Source organism: Macrobrachium nipponense, chromosome 1 (genome assembly GCF_015104395.2).
Source record: "Macrobrachium nipponense isolate FS-2020 chromosome 1, ASM1510439v2, whole genome shotgun sequence".
NCBI classification, from domain to species: domain Eukaryota; kingdom Metazoa; phylum Arthropoda; class Malacostraca; order Decapoda; family Palaemonidae; genus Macrobrachium; species Macrobrachium nipponense.
In genome coordinates, this window is record NC_087200.1 from 189,209,550 (window position 1) to 189,229,924 (window position 20,375).

The 20,375-nt window shown below is 41.4% G+C and overlaps 1 protein-coding gene across 1 annotated transcript in view; it reads right to left on the minus strand.

Moving 5' to 3' along the window:
- LOC135219937 (pseudouridine-5'-phosphate glycosidase-like) overlaps positions 1-20,375 on the minus strand; it is a gene marked incomplete in the record, with an annotated part of 64,106 nt that overhangs the window by 8,984 nt on the left and 34,747 nt on the right. Inside the window, 3 exon segments of the mRNA XM_064257170.1 lie at positions 5,112-5,327; positions 11,071-11,299; positions 11,432-11,572. Coding sequence (XP_064113240.1) covers positions 5,112-5,327; positions 11,071-11,299; positions 11,432-11,572 — 586 coding nt within the window.

Genomic DNA, 20,375 nt, shown 5'->3' on the forward strand with positions numbered 1-20,375 from the left:
CTTTGTTAAGGTCTCTTTGTAGAGCGTTCCTATCTTCATCACAAGTAATTTCTCTACTTATTCTTGTGTCATCTGCGAAACTACTACTACCGAATCCTTCACATTATTGTCTATGTCTTCAATCATAATAACAAACAGTATTGCAGCTAACACCGTACCTTGCGGCACGGATGGATTTACCTTGACTTCATCCGATTTTTCTCGTCGTTTGCAATAACTATCTGTTTTCTGTTGTGTAAAAATTCTTTTAACCATCTTCCTACTTTATCCACGATATTTGTGTTTTCTAATTTTCTTCGCTAATATATTATGGTCTACTTTATCAAAAGCTTTGCAAGTCTAAATAAAACCACATCTGTTTCATTTCCGCTTTTCATATTTTTGAATATGTTCTCACGGTGGACTAACAGTTGGGTTTGTGTACTTTTTCCGGGTACGAAACCATGTTGTCCTTTATTAAACAAATTATTTTTTTATTAAATGTTTCATAATATTTTTCTTCATTACCCTTTCATACACTTTCATAATTATGTGATGTTAGACTCACAGGCTATAATTACTTGCCTCTAGTCTGATCCACTTTTGAAAGTAGGGGTAATATATGCTAATTTGTGCTCATCATAAATCTTGCCTGTATCTACACTTTGTCTTAATAATATTGCAAGTGGCTTTGCGATAGAATGAACTACTTCTTTAACAAAATAGCAGGAATTCCATCAGGCCCTGCAGCAGCTCCATTTTTAATTTCATTATAGCCTGCACAATATCAGCTTCATTAATATCTATGTCAGCTAAATATTCACTATTTTCATCCTTACTTCTATATCATTATCTTCATTATCTATTCTAGGGGTGAATTCTCTCTTATATCGTTCTGCCAGTATGTTGCAAATTTCCTTTTTTTTCATTCGTTAATCTCCCTTCAATTCTCAGAGGGCCTATTTCTATTCTTCTTTTATTCATCTTCTTCGCATATGAGTATAATAGCTTGGGGTTTTGCTTGATATTTAATAGGGTTTTTTGGTCCTTCCAAGTCCCGTTTTTCATTTTCTGTTTTATTGTATAATCTTTTTTTTGTTTTCTGCATTTTCTATCTTACTTTTTAGTTTCTATAACTTTCCAAAATGCATTTTTTTCTTTTTGCAAGACCTTTTTTCCTTTTTTCCACTTTCTGATTTTCTGGAACAAGATCCTTCTGTCTCTTGGTATGCATGAATGATGTTTACTTTTCTTCTTCGGTATATATTTTTTCACTATTTTCTCCAATATTTTATATATATCTCCGTATTTACCCTTATGTCAACATCACGTTACGAAAATAAGTTATACCCAATCTTTGCTTTAAATTCTTATCATTAATTTCTGACCAACTTTTATATTTTTACTGGGTAAAGAATTTGTGATTTTCCATATCCTTCCCACTTTTTTCATTTCCTTTGCTTATCTCTATTTTCACTTGACTTTGGAAATGAACTGTTTAATTTCTATGACCATTATGGTCTGAAATATTCGCATTATAACTATTATTTCTTTAACATAATTCATCTCGTTCACAAATACTAGGTCTAAAGTATTTTCCTTTCTTGTTGGCAGGTGATTTATTTTGTTGAATGTTGTATTCTAGTAGCATATCTAATAGCTTTTCAAATTGCCTCTTATCTTCTGCACTACTATTACTCTCTTTTTTATATGTATAAGTACAACCACAATCTCCTATTCGTTCTTTCCATTCTACGAAAGGAAAGTTGAAGTCACCAGATAGGAGAATAGTCCAGTCCTTGTGATTTCTACATATATCATCCAATTTTTCAATTATTAAGTCAAACTCTTTAGTATTAGGAGGTCTATATATTACTATGTTCATCAATTTTTCAGATTCAAATTCTACCGCTATTAGTTCACATTCTGAGTTACTATATTTCTCATATATTTTTCCTTGTTTTTTGTCTTTCCCATATATTGCGGTTCCCCCTTGATTCCTATTTTTTCTATCTGATCTATAAGTTTGGAACCCTTTTATTTGATCATCATTCCCAGTCTCTTGGGAATACCAGGTTTCACTTATATTCATTATATCTATTTTCTTTTCATTTTGGGTTAGTTCTTCTAAGTACTCTATTTTTCTTTTTGAGTTACTCGTAACTAAACCCTGAGAGAGAGAGAGAGAGAGTACTTAAGAATCCTTTGACCCGCTGGTCATAAACACTCCCCCTTCCTGTCATATCAAATTGACATATTTGACAGCTTTGTGTCAACATCAAGAACATAGCACAGGGGCAATAGTATTTGAAAACCAGTGAAGATGAATGGCTCAGGAGTGCATGGAAAGAAGGACTGTGAAACCTTGAATGCACTTATCACGCCTTGGTCCATAGATTGTATGAGGGAGGTGGTGTTGGGAGGGAGGAATTCAATCTGCACAACATCATGAGACATCTGTGGGGTGCCCTCTGGCACTGTCCATGATTAGCAACACCTTAAAATCAAGGTCTAAGTCAGAAAGGTAAGTTTTAACTTCAGGGATGAAACATCAGTGGAACCAGTCGGATGTTAAGACTTTGGTTATCCAGGCCTTTGAGTTATGCATCCAGTAGACAGGCAAGGTATTCTTATTTTTGTTTTTGAGGGCCATGGGGTTTGCAGACTTGTAAATCAAGCCTGGTTTTAGCATGTGGCCAGCAGCATTCCCACATAATGAGTGTGACCCTGTCCTTTTGGGCCTTAAATCCAGGAGCTTTGGCCTCTTCCTTCATCAGGTATGTTCTTGGTGACATTCTCTTCCAGATAAGTCCAGTTTCATCCATGGTAAAGACCTGTTCAGGCCTGTATCCCATCTCCTGGATGATTTCTTTGAAGGTCTCAGGATACCTCTCTGCAGCTTCGACATCAGCAGATGCAGCCTCTCCATGCAGCTTCACACTCCTGATGTTAAAAAGCTTGGAAAACTTGTCAAACTATCCCCTGCTGGCCTGAAAACTTCAACTGTCTGGTTGACAACGTTCCTGGCTGTGGCTCTTCTGTAGTAGTACCCTCTTCCACAATCTTCTAATAAAGCTGCAAAGCCTTCTCCCAAATCAAGATGCCCTGCAAGGGGATGTATTTTTTATGGCAGTTTTCTATCCATACTGCAAAGGCAGATTCCATCTTCACTATGTTTGGGTCTCTCTTCGTCAAAACCTGCTTGGAGACCTTTTTTTGAATTTCTGCCTCTTTGTTCTTGATAGAATGTAAGGAGCTCTCATTCATCCCCAACTGCTGTTTTATGCTTGAAGCTGTCTGTTCAGATTTCAACATATCTAGCACTTTAACTTTTTATTGTATTGTCATCACCTTCCTCTGTTTCTTAGGAAGACTGCTAAAAGCCTTAGAAGGTGCTTGACATTAAGGGATCTTGGTGGTTAAAGTGCGTATTATGTAAAACGTAACAAAAGCACACAATTTTCAACATGTGAACAGGATAGGTACCGATGCTAGCAGGTTGAACTGATGCCGAGATGAAGCAAGCATCCCAGCATCCAACAAAGGCTGTTGTTCTGCTCTGTGATTGGTTGCCTCTATTCCCTCTAGCCAATGGCTAGATAGACTTCAACAATGTGATTTGGGGTTTCATATTAGTGCAATTTATTACTGTATTTTGTACAGTAATACAGATTGCACCAGCATTTTTCTTTCAGATTAACAAAGTGAAATTTTTACTGAACGACACTTCATACAACTCTTAGTTTTGTCTCTGATATGTTTAACTAGAGATCTTATATACAGGCGGTCCCCGGGTTACGACGGTCTCGGCTTACGACGCTTGTCAATTATATTCATCAGACATTATTTCCAGGGTTACGACGCATGTTCCAGGGTTACAACGCCTACAACGCTCATCTGGCAGATGAAATATGACACCAAAAATGCAAAATAATCAATATTTGAAGTTTTTTTTTTATGAAAAATGCCATAAGACTGCAGTTTACATAGTTTTCAATGCACCCAAAGCATTAAAAGTAAAGTTTTCTTAGGATTTTTGACGATGTTCTGGCTTACGATGATTTTCGGCTTACGACGCGTCTCAAGACGCGTGTTTGTCAGTGTTGGTCACTACGCCTCTAGTGACAAACACTGTGAATTACGTACTGCCTTTGTATATATGTTTTCAAAAATATAGATAGCATACACAAAATCTCCATACTGATTTTACACTTAAAAGCACGAAAACTTATACTAATTGTAGTATAACGGACCCCCCCATTTGCATTCTCCCAATTCGTGGACTCGGGGATTCACAGATTTCTCTCTGGACCATATCTACCCATTATTCGCGGTAATTTGCCTATTTGCGGTATTTTTCTATTAGAAATATATAGAAATTCATGTTTTTTTTTTTATCAATTTCATCATAAAATGTGCTTTTTGTGATAAAACTATTAAAACAACCAAGTATAAATATTCTTTTTGACTGTTTCTTGAGTTTTACCTACCAAAATAGGCCGTTTTCAGAAGTTTTATAAGGGTTCCAACCATTCGCGGATTCTAAAAATACGCATTCCCCGCGAATACAAGGGGACCACTGTATACTAATACATATTTCAGAAATTAAACAAAGTTTCTGAAGGAACATCATCTTTGACAAGCGCAGTAACTTTGTGAATGGGTGCTGTGATTACTTTTGTATCATATTTATGCACGTACAAAAATAAAAATAATACATTTTTAATAAAGATTTTATACAGAAAAGCTTTAACACTTAAAAATTTACATAATAAATTAAACATAAACACTTTTGCAGGGTTTTGCAGTGTTTCTGGAGGATTCGCAAATGTTCGCGTTATTGTGATAAATTCACGTATGATAATTACTTAGGTTCCATTGAAAATTTTGTGCTATCATGAATTAGCACAAATCGAATTGCGTAAGTTCAAGGTAATACTGTGCTCCATTCAACAAAATAAAATTTTATGAAAGTGTATTACAGTTATTAGTGTATTACACTGATGACTGTCTTATGAAGTTATTCCAAGCAGGAAGGAAAACTTTGAAAATCCATAGAGATGAGGAAAGCAACAATAACATATTTGAGTTATAGCGATTAAAAGGAAAATACTGATCCTAGTAACCATTACCTATAGCATCATTGACCACTTGGCCTTCTGCTTCATGCTCTTGGGGAATAGGTACAGCAATCAGCATCCCTGATTTCAAGTCAAGGTCTCTCCATTTCTTCATCATTAGTGCAGCTAAAAATGGTGTGTCAACATGAGAAGGGGCTTCATATCCACTGTCGCGAGTGAAAAAATCAGGAAAAGTTGTATTTGGTCCCAAAACAGTTACACAGACACCTGAAAAATATGATACATTTTTATCCACCTACTTTATCTAATACTGACTCTTCTACAAGTTTTAAACATTCTTGTATTCTAAAAGTCATTCTTTACAAAGGACTTGTAGCCTAAATAATGGTTTGCGTAAGAAACTAATAGATGACATAAAATATAAAGGATTACATTCTGCTACATCCAGGTAAGGTTATGACTAACTATATAAAATAAAAACTTCCAAATCCATGTAAAGAAAAAAAACACTGTAACTCAGGTAAAATTAAGCAAATGAAATAAAAATGAGAAGTCATGAAGCACAAAGAAAATATGTCAGCGAATCTAGAACCAAACAGCAAAGGGTGGAAATTGTGCACAAAGAAAATATGTCAGCAAATCTAGAACCAAAGAGCAAAGGGTGGAAATTGTGGAAGTGTATGGTATTACATCTAAAGTATGTATATTATATGAGAAAAACATAAAATCAAAATGTATACTCAATAATAAATGGAAAGGAAGAGGTGAGTCTTTAAACTCTGGCAGACGACAGACGAAGAGAGGCAAAAAGTGTCATCAGCAAAGATGGAAAGGAAGATGAATAATGCAAGCCCATGAAGAAAGAAAGAAAAATATTAAACATGAAAATGGTAAAATTAAAGTTTTAACCCCTAATGGACAGATAACTTCTGTTTACCCCACGGTATAACAGAAGTCTGTAGTCTTCTATTCCATTGCACCTGACCCATTGGCCACTGCAAGACTCAGAATGATTTTCTTCAGACAATTAGAGTTTTGTCTTCTAATATATATACATTTTTAATTCGTAAGGTCTTCAATTATTCTTTGTTCACCCCAAATTGAACAGGAATAATGGAAGACTTCGCCTGTTCCCCACCCCACTAGCTCTGCTTCCAGGGTAAATAGAAGAGTTCCTCCCTGATCCAACCCACAAGAAGTGGTTCTTCAGGCAGTACAGTCCCTATGTTTTCACAACTAAAACTTTCCTGACTAAGACTGCCAGCCTTCATTGCAAGCACAGACTTTCTTGCCGTGCAGCAATGAAATAGCGGAATAACTTCTTCAGTCCTCCGTAACATGCCAGGGATTAGAGCTGTCTTCACTGGTTGGTGTCATAGGTGGAACTTTTTCTATGATCAGAATCTTGAGAGTTTGCTTCTTTCTGATTCAACTGTGAAGACGTAGGTCCACATTCGCCTTAGTCATTCATCAAAGTTGTATTGTTTCTCCATGGTTGAGATTCAACTACTGATGAGAAACTTCTCTGTCTTGCCATCACAGGGACCTTGGTCTCTAGAAGGCATTTGACTTTCATCTAGCATGAACATACCTAGCAAGAATCATCAAACAGAGTTTTGTTTTCCAAGACTGCATCTCGTCTCTCTCAAGCATTGGCGAAGAGCATAGATGATTTGCATGGTTCAGTCTTAACATCACACTTCAAAAATTCAGGTGTCATGTCATGATTCCGTCTCAGATACACAATCATTCGGCATCTATTGATGAGTTCAAATCCTTCATAATCTACTGTGTTTTGGACTTTGTATTACTTGAGCCAGATCAATCATTACTTTGTCCTGGTGTTTTGCTGTACTTATGGAGGATCAACACCCTTCATTGAATGTTGATTTCTTTCTCCACTGCCAACTCCCAATGCAGATGTGTCTAATGACACGTCTTCTCTCGAGTCCTACCAGATTATGAGGAATTACTTGACATATTTGACAGCTCCAGACTTCGAGCTTCTGATGGAGTTAAAAAGAAAGATGAGGAAAAGAATTCTTCATTTGCAGTATTTTGCTATTACAGTTATATTATTATTATTATTGGAAAATATTAATAGAAATATAGTGGATCTTACTTAAAAGTGGATTGGAAAGGTTATTTCTTTAAAATACTATCACATACAAATTTTGTAATTATAGTTATATTATTTTTTTTTATTTTTTTTTTTTTTTGCTCTATCACAGTCCTCCAATTCGACTGGGTGGTATTTATAGTGTGGGGTTCCGAGTTGCATCATGCCTCCTTAGGAGTCCATCACTTTTCTTACTATGTGTGCCATTTCTAGGATCACACTCTTCTGCATGAGGCCCGGAGCTACTTCAGCCTCTAGTTTTTCCAGATTCCTTTTCAGGGATCTTGGGATCGTGCCTAGTGCTCCTATGATTATGGGTACGATTTCCACTGGCATATCCCATATCCTTCTTATTTCTATTTTCAGATCTTGATACTTATCCATTTTTTCCCTCTCTTTCTCTTCAACTCTGGTGTCCCATGGTATTGCGACATCAATGAGTGATACTTTCTTCTTATTATCATTATTATTATTATTATTATTATTATTATTATTATTATTATTATTATTATTGATTGCTGCTTCAGCACTATTAATCTTGTAGAGAGTTTTCTCTATTTTTCTGATGACGGCTTTCTCGTTGTTGCTTAGACTGGCGAGCAACGCACCAAAGGGCATGGTAAAATTCAGTTGAGTCATTTGGTTTATTATTGCTTATACAATTCTCTTTCTCTCTCTCTTCAACGCGACATTTCTTCCTGATCCACAGGACATTATCAAGCGATGACTGCTGAGGTAGAAGCCAATCAAGAGGCTCCCAGTGATATCTCCCGCCTGAGAAGGTCTGCAAGACTCGTAAACGCTCGCCATAGGAGTCACCTTCCCAGGAACCAATGAAAACTTGACCTGCCGGAGAGGTTCCCTAGACCATACTCGAGAACCCGTAACATCACGATATAAGAAGAAGGACTCGCCACTGGAATTCAGTCCCTCATCAGTCATCGCTGATAATGTCCTGTGGATCAGGAAGAAACGTCGCGCTGGAGAGAGAGAGAGAGTAAGTGAGAGAGAGAGAGAAGAGAGAGAGAGAGAGAGAGAGAGAGAGAGAGAATTGTATAAGCAATAATAAACCAAATGACTCATCTGAATTTTACCATGCCCTTTGGTGCGTTGCTCGCCAGTCTAAGCAACAACAAGAAAGCCGTCATCAGAAAAATGGAGAAGATTCTCTACAAGATTAATAGTGCTGAGGCGGCAATCATTTTTAACAAAACCTGTCTACGAGAGGGTCTCCTTCTGAAATATTATTATTATTATTATTGTTATTTTAAAATATTAATAAACATTGTACATACATACATGTAACAAAAATTCTCTCATCTCAGTTAAAAAAGAGAGAGAATTATTATCTTTATTACAGGGTTTCTCCAGGATTCGAAAATGTTGCTTTTGCATTTGCGCATCTGTGAAATACTCGTGTATGATAATCAATTAGGTTCCAATGAAAAATCAATTCTATTGTGAATTTGCACAACTCAAATCGCCTAAGATTGAGGTATTACTGTACTCAGAATTTGTCACTTATTCTAGTTCTTAACTATTTTGATACTGTATTAGCCGTAATTAAAACTTTATAAAATAAAATAAAATCATGCATAACTTGGTAAAATTTACGACTCTCTTGTAAAAGAGGCCTCACAAGGGGTTGTAAATAGCCTCTTTCAACTTTTCAGAGAAGGTAGGTAAAATCTTTTAGAATATTTTTTTCTTACACCATGTGCATTTGCATATCTTCCTCTTTCCACTCATGTGTTATTTTCTTAAATTGGCCAACCTCAAAGTTTCCCCGGCCTGGCGTGCTGCATATGCTTTTCTCACCTGGCTCTAAAGGGGTAATAGCCCAAGATTGGCCAAACAGGCATTAGTTCCTATTACTTCAACAACAGGCGAAGAGATCGATTTCACTATTGTCCATTGTTCTTCCTCAGACAGTAGGAGGGAAAGCTGTCAACGTGTCCTCCTTTCTGAGCAGGGCCCTTAACATGTAGCATTTTTAAATATTGTCTACCGTGGACATTACTCACCCATCATTGCTAGGTTCCTAGTGCAAAAACTACAGACATTATCTATCTGACAATATCAGTCTGTATGGAAGATATGGTTAAATAATATCCAATCCATGCTGAGAGCCCAGTTGAGATCTCCGTGGAAACACTTTTAAATTTTCTTACATACCTCTCTGAAGACAAACATGTTGCTGTTACAACAATCAAGGCATTCCCAGCAGCATTAACAGTGAAACTGATCTTTCTAATGGTGTTAGTACCTTCCAGAGATGGGTAGTGGGATTCAGAGCTACATGGGAAAGTCATATATGCATGATATTGGACATTGTCATGAGTAACATGGAGGATCTTCAGCTTTAACCTTCAAGGGTTATTTGATAATACCTGGGGAGAAATAATGGATTGCAAAGCCAACAACTCCAGAATGCTCCATTTTACAAGGAAACAAAATAACCAGGTTAAAAAAGGAAATGTTTTGACAATAGCAAGTCATCTAAAGAGCTTAAAATGTGTATGAATGCTAACCCATGAAATTAGAGCCCTCCTTCTTTGAAGACTATAAACAAACATGGATAAGGCCTTTATTTTAAATGGTATCTGATAGCATCAATCCTCTTTTCTTGTTTTTATTTAAGACACTGCTCAAGTCGTTGGATTTGTATTTCTTTGGATCATCCTAACTATGAACAACTTTCTGAGTTATCAGAGCCATAGTTCCCGACTCATACCAATCCAAAGTACTATCCTACATCCTATAGTCATAAACAAACATCTTTAATATTGAGCGATTCAGCCTCAAACCTATACTGATTCAGGCATGAATATAATTGATGAGGTTTTATTTATACTATACATACTTATAACACAAAAGTTTTTACATATGGGTTCATCAATCATATGGAGCGTTTCCTCCACTCAACCCAACAAATCTAGCAGCTACTTTAAGGTTACTCAAAAACTAATGAAAGTAAGTGATGGGTTCATGAAGGTTCAGGTGGTGCATACACCATGACATCACCATATTACTTCCATTTGCTAGACAAAGACTGCCGAGTCTGGAGACATACAAAGACCAAAAGTAGGCCTACATAGCTGATGAGTTTGTGCAAATATGTATAAACTATTTTTGTGTTACAAAACTCATAATTGCACACAAAAATCTGTAACGTGTATATGGCCTATACAGGGAGTCCCCAGTTATCGGCGAACTTGGTTGATGGCGATCCAGTTTTATGGTGCTTGTCTAGCGCCATAAAATCGGCAATTTATGGTGCCATAACAGGCCAAGTTTTGGTAGTAGAGTTATGGCGCCATAACATACCTAACAAACACTATTAACTGGATATAAGCGCCATTAACTGAAACTTAGTGCCATAAGTACCATAAATCACCAAGTTTCAGTTAATGGCGGCTTTCACTTATCAGCACCCTACCGAGAACAGATCCCAACCCCCTTTACCGGGGACTGCCTGTATTGCTCTATGCAGTGGAGACATGGACATTTATCATGGAAAGCACACAATAAATTTTGAGATTTTTATCTAGATTGCACTGGTTAGATAATAAAAATAAGGAAGTTGTAAAACATATTGAGATGGTTTAAGCATGTGATAAGGATGGGAAAAAATAATTTAGTCAGAATTTATCAAGTGTATGGAGGTACCTAGGCAAAGATGAGAAGAGAAGCTACAATATACTGGAAGATTCCAAGATAAAAGTTTGTTTAAAATAAATTTAGAAGCAATAGGGATTAAACCAACTCATGTTTCTCAAGACTAAAATCTGTCTAAAGTGCTGATGGCATATATGGGATAGCAGTACCAGTTTGAAAGCAAATATTTCTCCCTAAGCTTTCTGAAAACTTGTTACCTGCAACCACACCAACCTTGTGTTTCTAAATACTCTAAAGTTCTTCCTACATCCAAGATACTTTTCACTCCTGCTGAGACAACTGTTACTGGTGTCCTGCCAAGTTCAGTTAGATCTGCTGAGATGTCAAATGAACTTTCAGCTCCTCTATGAACTCCTCCAATGCCTCCAGTGACAAAAAGATTAATTCCAGCCTTTTGTGCAACAAGCATTGTTCCTGAGACAGTTGTACCACCATTTATACCCTATTATAAAAAGAAATTAACAAAATGGCACTTTTACAAAATAAATTTTAAATAGTTATATTGAAATAAATTTAATAACAGAAAAATATCTCATACAGCATCAAGAAAACCAGGCATTACACAAGTAATTACCTTCGCCATGACATATGGGAAATCTCTGCGTGATGTTTTCATACATGGAATTTTCTTCTCAGCTAGAATTTGAAGCTGTTCCTGTGAAAGGCCAACATAAACTTTTCCCTCTATAATTCCTATTGTAGCTGGTAAAGCTCCCTGAAATTAGACAATATAACATTACACAAGTACATCCATAGGAAAATCTAATAAAACAAATTTCACCTTTTGAAAAAGTTATTGGACGACAAAAATATTTCACAAATACAAACATCTTAAAAGTTATAAAATACAAAAGTCCATTGTGCTCTCACACACTGCCCCATGAGGAAAGAAACCAAGGAGGAGACTGAAAGGCCTATGTAATTGCTTATCAACAACAATTTCTAAAATTGTATGGTTGAATGACAAACCCAAGTTTCCTTAAATACAAGCAATCCCCAGTTATCAAAGGAGGTTCCGTTCCTATGGCCTGATGATAAGTGAAAATCACTGTTAACTGAAAATCAGAGATTGTTGGCAAAAAACTGTGATTTTTGGCACTGATAATTAACTGGTTCATAGAGCCTCTGTTGGGTGTATTGGTGCAGATAGTGCTCTATTATTGGTGTCAATAACCAGAAATTGGCACATTTTGGCGCTAAAAATAATGACCAAAGTGGGTCCATAGAACTATACTACAGAAAATAATAACTAAAGTGGGCCCATAAAACTCTACTACAGAAAATAATGACCAAAGTGGGTCCATAAAACTCTACTACAGAAAATGACTAAATTGGGTCCATAAAACTCTACTACTGAAAATAATGACCAAAGTGGGTCCATAAAACTCTACTACAGAAAATGACTAAATTGGGTCCATAAAACTCTACTACTGAAAATAATGACCAAAGTGGGTCCATAAAACTCTACTACAGAAAATAATGACCAAAGTGGGTCCATAAAACTCTACTACAGAAAATAATGACCAAAGTGGGTCCATAAAACTACTACAGAAATTACATCCTTTTCTTGCATTGTTGGCAAAGACGATACGTTGTTGAACTTCCGCTCGTCGTTTTCTGTGATGTCGTGGCTGAGAATGCAGTAGTCGTTGTTGTAGCCTGTGTTGTTTCTTCCTTTCCAGAATCAATGTCTAATGACAAGGTATTAAGAGCAATCCAACCGTAATCCAAAGGGATGCGTAATTCGTCACCAAAATCAATCAAATCAAAGGTGCAAATGAAGGCCGGGCAAGACCAAAAAGGAGTTAACTGTGGATACATCAGTACTCCACCGCGAACGATAAGTGATTGACGTGAGAGGGCAGGTGTGACCGGCCCGTGAGGCAGGGCTACCAGCGGTGGGCTGGTAACTAGGTAACGAGGGTGTTTGCCAGGAGATTGGCAACACTGATCGTTTATTTTAACCAAAGATTTGGTAAATTTTTAATAAATGAGGGTTCGGGCTGGTAAGTGACCAGGGCTTATTCAGGTGTTCAGGGGGTGTATTGCAATATTGACGATCTGGTAAAAGTAATAATTCTCCTGATGGGTGGAACTCAATATGGTCTGGTTCCCTAGAAAGGGCCGACAGTTCAGATATTCTAGCTCCTGAGGCCAGACTTATTAGGAATAATGTTTTCCTTAGGAGCGTTATATAAGTACATGACTCATTAACAGTGTCTGAAGCTAGCTTAAGGACATCATTTAAGAACCAGGAGACCGTTCAAGGTCTATCTATTGGTCTAAGTCTAGCACAAGCCCTAAGAATAGAGGAAAAATACGAATCTGTAAGATCAATATTAAATCCAAATTGGAATATTTTCTTTAGCACTGATTTGGTTGTAGTAATAGTACTAGCTGCTAATCCTTTCTCGAACAAGGTTCTGAAGAAGGTTATCGCCAGATTCGTAGTCATGGTTTGTGCTCCTGTGTCTTTCAAAAAGGTGGCTAGCTTCTTCACTGCTGAATCATATTGACGTAGTGTTGATTTTCGTTAATCTGATTCTAGGAACCAGATGTTTTGAGGATCAATGTTGGCATCTTTCTGTGCCGCAAACTTCATGAAGTCCATAAAATTAGGGCTTTCTGAATTCCAGAGGAGTTGTCCGCATTTGTACCAACTGCGTCAGTTTGGGATTGGGAATCCGTTGTGGCCGGAGTCCCAATTCCACTAGTAGAAGGAACCAATTGCTCTTGGGCCAGTTGGGAGCTACTAGTGTGATCTGACCTTTGAAAGTCCTGAGTTTGTTCAGGACCTTCATTAGTAGGTTCACCGGAGGGAAGAGATAAATCCTTTTCCAGATATTCCAGTCTATTGCCATAGCGTCTGTGGTATAAGCCAGAGGGTCCAGGTTGGGAGCCACATAGCATGGTAGTTTGTGGTTTGATTCCGTGGCAAAAAGGTCCACTTGAAGCCCGGGCACCTGTTGGCAGATCCATTTGAATGACCCTCCGTCCAGGGTCCACTCCGACTCCAGCGGAGTAGTCCTTGACAGAGCGTCTGCCACTACATTTCTTACTCCCGCTAGGTGAGTGGCCGATAGGTGCCATTTGTTCCTGGCCGCTAGGGCAAATATGGCTATTATTATGTGGTTTACATGGCTTGACTTGGAACCTCCCCTGTTTATGCAGTGGACTACCACTGCGCTGTCCAATACTAGCTTGATATGGATTTTCTTTGCTGGTAAGAGTTTCTTCAGTGTTAGAAACTGCCATAGCTTCCAGTACATTGATATGTAGCTGGCAGAATGACACTGACCAGGTTCCCTGTACTTTCTTGTACTGTGAGTATCCGCCCCAGCCGCTCAAGGAAGCGTCTGTATGGACTACTAGGGCCGGCGGAGGAAACTGTAGAGGTACTGATTTCGACAGACTCTTGACTTCTGTCCAGGGGCAGAGTCTCTTGCGTAAGATCTCCGGGATACGTGATACTTTGCCCCGGGATCTTCTGTTCGCTCTCAATTGCCAAACTTGATTTATATCTTTTAGCTTGGCTTTCAGTAGTACATCCGTAACTGATGCAAACTGGAGTGAACCTAGGATTCTTTCCTGGTTTCTTCGGGACGTCTGCTTGCCTTTGAGAAATTGTCTTGTAGCCTTGGCTATTTCTCTCCGTTTTACCGGCGGAATTGATAGTGTGTGCGAGTTTAGGTCCCATTGGATTCCTAGTCACTGAAAACGTGGTGCTGGAGTTAGACAGGACTTGTTCCTGTTTATCTGGGAACCTAGGTGTTCCAGGAACTTTATCACTTTGACTGTCGCCTTGCGGCATTCTTCGACGTCTGTGGCCCAAATGAGCCAATCGTCCAGATAGGCTACTAACATTACCCTTCGAGTCCTTAACTCCTGGACTACTGTTTCCGCTATTTTCGTAAATATTCTGGGCGCTATGTTGAGCCCGAATGGGATTACTTTGAAGGAATAAGCCTTCTTTCCTAGTCTGAAGCCTAGGAAGGGGCAGAAGTGTCTTGCTATCGGGATATGATAGTAGGTGTCTGTAAGATCTATAGAGGTGGTGACGGCCCCACGGGGAAGTAAGGTCCGCACCTGCAAGACGGTCAGCATTCGGAACTTGTCGCAATGAATGAATGAGTTTAGATGGGACAAGTCTAGGATTATTCTTAGTTTGTTCGAGTCATTCTTTGGAGCGCTGAACAAGCGCCCTTGAAACTTTAAGTTTTTGACTTGAGACACTACCCGTTTTTGAAGTAATTCTCGGGTATACTCTATCCGTTCCACTGTTGGTCTTTGGTAAAAGGTGTTTGAGGGGGGAGGACCTTGTATCGAGCTCCATCCCAGACCTTTGGTCACAATACTCTGGGCCCAGGTGCTGAACCCCCACCGATGTCGGAAGAGGTACAGCCTCCCTCCTACCTGAGGAGTCTCACTGGTTGGCGGATGGACGGCCACCATGGGCTCCCCGGAAGCCTTTGCCTCGGTTGGAGGCTCTTCCGCCACCTCTGTGTCAGAAGGCTCCTCTGGCACAGCTGCCTCTGGCAAACCTGTTGTACCCTTGAAACGCTTGGGTTTCAAAGGTAGCATTGTAAGCCGGAAAGACGAAGAAGGAGGTCGACGCCTGGGGTTGTTGAGCTGGCTGAGTCAGAAGCACAAACTGCTGTTGCAGTTGTGCTTTTGATGTTGACGGTTAACTCATTTGAGCCACCGGAACCGCCTGGACCATCATCTGTGGTTGAGAAAATTGGAAGGGTTGGAACTTCCTCAACTTCTTACCTTTGGGATTCGTTCCAGCAGACTCGGATTTCCTCTTGGGAATGAGTCCCCAACGAATCTTCAGACTCTGGCTCACCCTCACTGCCTCGTTAACGGCGGAGTCGGGGAAGAGGTTTGCTCCCCAGATGGAGGATCCCATTAGCTTATTCGGCTCATGGCGAATGGACGCTTCAGCCAGAACGTGCTTCCTACAGTTCCGCCTTGCTACGATAAAGTCATACAGGTCACACTGTACTGTGTGAAGCAATGACTTTGTCAGAACTTTGAACGCCTCATCTTCGTAGATGAGCGATGTCATTTCCGACATGGTGGCGGAGTTGAGGGACCTACTCAGCCTCAATCTGGCGTCATACTCAGCCTTGATCAGGTTGTCCGGAAGCCTAGGAAGCCACTCGCTGAACAATGTGAACAGTGTGTTACCACAGTCCCGTGCCAGCTTACCTGCAGAAAAAGTGGCAGGTGCATCTACCCAACAGTCCGTGCTTCCGAGGAGCAGAATGGAAGGCAAATCTGTTTCCCAGAGCTGTGGCATTGGTTAGCTCAGCCACTTTGGATAGACACATCAGGGTCAAAGGAGGAAGGTTCTACATTCTCCTTAGGGACCTTGGATCTGGCCCCTTTTAAGGTGGACGCCTCAGGGTCAGAGGAGGAGGGCTGAGCCCTCTCCTTAAAAGTCTTGGTCCTCGACCCTTTAGAATGGGAAGCCAGTTTAGCCTTGTCAGCCCCGGGATGGTGAGCCGGAAGCTTCCGGACAAGGCTGGTACCTGACTTCTTAGACAGGGACTTCTGAAGCGATTTAAAGTCTCGCTTGCCTTTGACTTTAGGGATCGCCAAGGTGGACTTCGGCCTGACTGACTGAAGTCCCCGGTGAATCCCTGGAAAGAGGTTGAAGTCGAAGGGGAAGAAGCTCTAGATGGGCTCAAGGAAAGCCCTTGAGCCCCTACAGTACCTGCCTCACAAACATTCTTACCATTACCCATGCCTTCAATAGCCATGGGCTCGAGGTCCAAATCCAGAGCAGCTACTTTCTGCGTGACTTCCTGCGTGGACGCCTCCTCCGGGGGCTGAGTGACTGCCTCTTGAATGGAAGCGATCAGAGGAGCTGCCACTTCGGGGTCCACGGATGACGTGCTCTTCCCACTGGGGAAGATGAGAGTGGCCATCTCCTTGGAAAGGATGTAGGGTTGGCCCTTGGCAACGTTACAGCCAAACCCACCAACCCAGGCCTTCAGGGTGGCTAAAGCAGTCTCCCGGACCGCTTGGATGCCCTGAAAAAGAGGGTTAACGTTAATACTTAAGACTAACCTAGGTTAAACCGTAACTTATTCTAAAGGTCATATCAAATTGACATAAATTTCATTGGTCCTCATTGCATTACTGTGTGAACTCCGGAATGCCACCTACCTCAGAGGAGATTTGGTCTACGAGCTCGTAGCATATGAGGCAATTCTCATGGTGCCATACCTAGGACTCGTTAAGGCGGATCGCACAGGTGGAGTGGGTCCGGCAGACCTCGTGCCCACAGGGTTCTTGGAGGACAAGCGTTGCAGCCAGCCTCCATACAATGGGTGACCTGTAAGTGAAATGATACATGAGTAACACCACTAACCTTCCGGACTAGGTCCTTGGTTGTGATATGCCATGACGCCAGAGTACTCCGGTGTTAATAAGTAACATGGTCCAGTCTCGACCTGCTCTTTAGCCGTGTACTGTGGTGAGGCATCCGGTAGGATCGGTAGGACAGAGCTTGAAACAGTGTTTCCGGCGATGCCGGAGATCAATTTAATAACTGAATCAGGATAACCACCTTTTCCATACGCCGGAGGATGGAGTAGTCCGAACAAGCAATGGGTGTGGAGCAGGGGGAGACCAGGAAAGGAAGCTACACGGCGGAGTTTGACAACTCCGCCGTAGGGTAACTAAAACTAGAACAAGGTGGGAGATGATCCCTGGCGGGGTTGGAGGACTCCGCCAACAAAACTTGAACTAAAGGCGATGGATGTCATTATATGTAAAAGAACATGCATGCAACATAGCGTACTCTTTAAGGGAGGCCGGAGCCTCCACAATAATCAACCATACCAAAGCAGGCCTGACTACTCCGGGGTCCTGCATCCGCCGGAGTAGTGGGAGATGGTGACTAATGATAGGAAAACGTGACCCGAGAGTCGAGGAGAACCGAGCTCCACCGAGCCTGGTGGCCAACTGAGGCTCGGCCGAGCAGGGCTCCCCCCCTACTCCTCTGGGGAGAATGGCAGGGTAGCGGGCCAGCTCGCCGAGAGCCCTCCAGCCACGTCCCCTGTCCCCCTTGAGGGGGGGAGGGGGAGGGTTTGCTCGGATCGGCTGCCTGAGACAGCGTGAGCGAGCGTCCCTCCCCCAAGGTGGGGGAAAGAGGGACTGGAAGGGTCGGAAGCGGAGTGGCTCGTACGCGGTTGCCTGAAACTCTCTCGGCCGGGTGAACATCCACGTGGTGAAAAAGGCCAGGCGATCGAAAGCGGCCTATAGGCCAACTGAAGCCGTCTCAATGAAAGGGAAAAAACACAACACAGCAAAGAAAAACGCGTGCAGCGTGGGTCGTGCTATCAAAGGAATGACGTCAGAGGCGCTAGCCGTAACGGTAGCGGGTAGTGGGCCTTAGATCGGCTCCTCTGTAGATGAGGGATATTGAAGAAGGATGAGTCTAAATGGCAAAGGACCTCTGGTAGTGGTTTCACTCGCCCCAGAAACCATACCGACACCTTAAATAAAGGTGAGCGAGCCAGAATACTCTGGCATTTCCATATTAGCTTTTTTCTCTGGTATCATGGCAATATTTATACCTTAGAAATGTGTGCTAAAGGGACATTTCACGGAGCGACACAGGCTGAGCCCAGAAACCTCTCTGATCCTCTTGAATAAGCCATTAAGACGATTGGCATGCTGACTAGGGGAGGCTTCCTGAGGAAGAGGATAACGTAGCCTTCCTTCAAAACCTTGACAATCCAGGGTTCTGCCCTTTTTCTCTGCCAAACTTCCCAAAACATTAGAAGACTGGCTCCTACACTTGTGCGGTGAACAGCGTCCTCACTTGCTAGAGGAGCCCCTCGAACATGTTTTCTTGATGGATTTAGAAAATAACCTATTATTTCCTCTTGATTTTGTGAGGGATCTCTGACTGGCCCAAAAGTACTGGCCTCTTGAGGGGAGAGGTTGTCTTGCTACCATTGCTGGAGGATCTCTTGGTCTTTTGGAAGACTGAGCGAGGAGATCTAGAGTACAATTCTTCTCCAGATCCAGAGGAAGTAACGCCCTTAGACATGTAAGAACACCAAAGCTCCCTCTTCTTGAGTGTTCCCATCGTGTAGAGAGAGAGCAAGTCGTGGGAACTGTCCCTAATCCCCTTATCATTATACGAGAGAACTCCCATCCAATCCGCCAGGAGGTTCTCAGAAAGTGAAGGGCAAGACCTAATCTTGCAGGCTAGAGCGCCAACAGACCAATCGAGAAAGTTGAAAACTTCAAATACCTTTCAGGAGATGTGCCAACACTGAGGCAGAAAACAAAATATTCGCCAAAGAAAAAGCTGAGCGTTTGGCTGCGTCTACAAAGACCAGAAAAATCTCCCTGTGCGGAGGCACAAACACCCAAGGAAGGAGTCTCCTTCGTGGTATACGACAAGTATCTCCACCTGGAGATTTGGGAAAGTGGAAAACAAAAAGAGGTCTTGCCTTGTACCCTCTATTCAGCAACCCAAGCATCTATCTCTTTAAAATACTTCTTAGCTGAAGACGACAAAACCATCTTTGGCATCTTCGAGGGGTTTGAGGTAGGCATACTATCCATAACAAAAGTCAATTCAGGAGACGATGGAAAAGTTAGTTTGAAAAAAGACGGATATGTGACATGCAATAACTTCAATAAAGCCACATATGCTGAAGAGGGAGCCTCTTGATCCTCTGTAACTTCGTCTTCAGAAGAAATAGGGGAAAGATCCACATCTGCAGGAGCTTGAGGTGTGGTCGCATCAACCTGTGTCTGTGTTGAAACAGCCTCTACAGGAGTTTGTGGCGCTGTAGCGTCTCGAGGCGTCCAAGGAAACGATATAGAGGGAGCTTCGACCACTACTGGCATCAGTTGAACTGCAGTGGGTGCTTGTTAGACCGTCGAGGGCACTAACTGAGTCATGGTAGCTTGAACTGAAGTAAGAGGCTTATTCAGTAAAAGCAGAACACTGTCGAGCTTTGCCTGAATGGGATCTACTGTCTCAACAGCAGAAGCAACAGCATATAAGGAGCCGAGGGAGTCCAAGAGAACTCCTGCGCGATGCAAGCAGGTTCTGACTGGTGCATAACAGAAGTGAGCTTGAGCGCCAATGGGCACTTGACTATGTTCGATGGGCGCTCTTGCACGACACATACAGGAGCTTGAAGAGGAGCCAAAGAGCAACAACAAGCCTTGGGCCCCGGAGGAGTGTCAACTTCCAAGAGGCAGTTGGAAGAAAAATGCTCTGGGCTGTCCCAGTGACGGCAAGAAGGGTGTGGTTCTCTAGGCTTCTTAGTAGGAACCACTGGAGCTGCGTCCGAAGCGCCTCTCTTCAACGGTCAAGACTTGCTCCCTGAACGCCACTGGCATCGTGGAGAGGAGTCATCTGTACATACATCCAAGGGGAGACCTTTTCAACGGCTCTCCGTTGCAACCCATGAAACAACAACAGGTTGAACTGAGGGAGGCAACTGCTCATGGGCAGACCCAACCGACCTCCCTTGGGT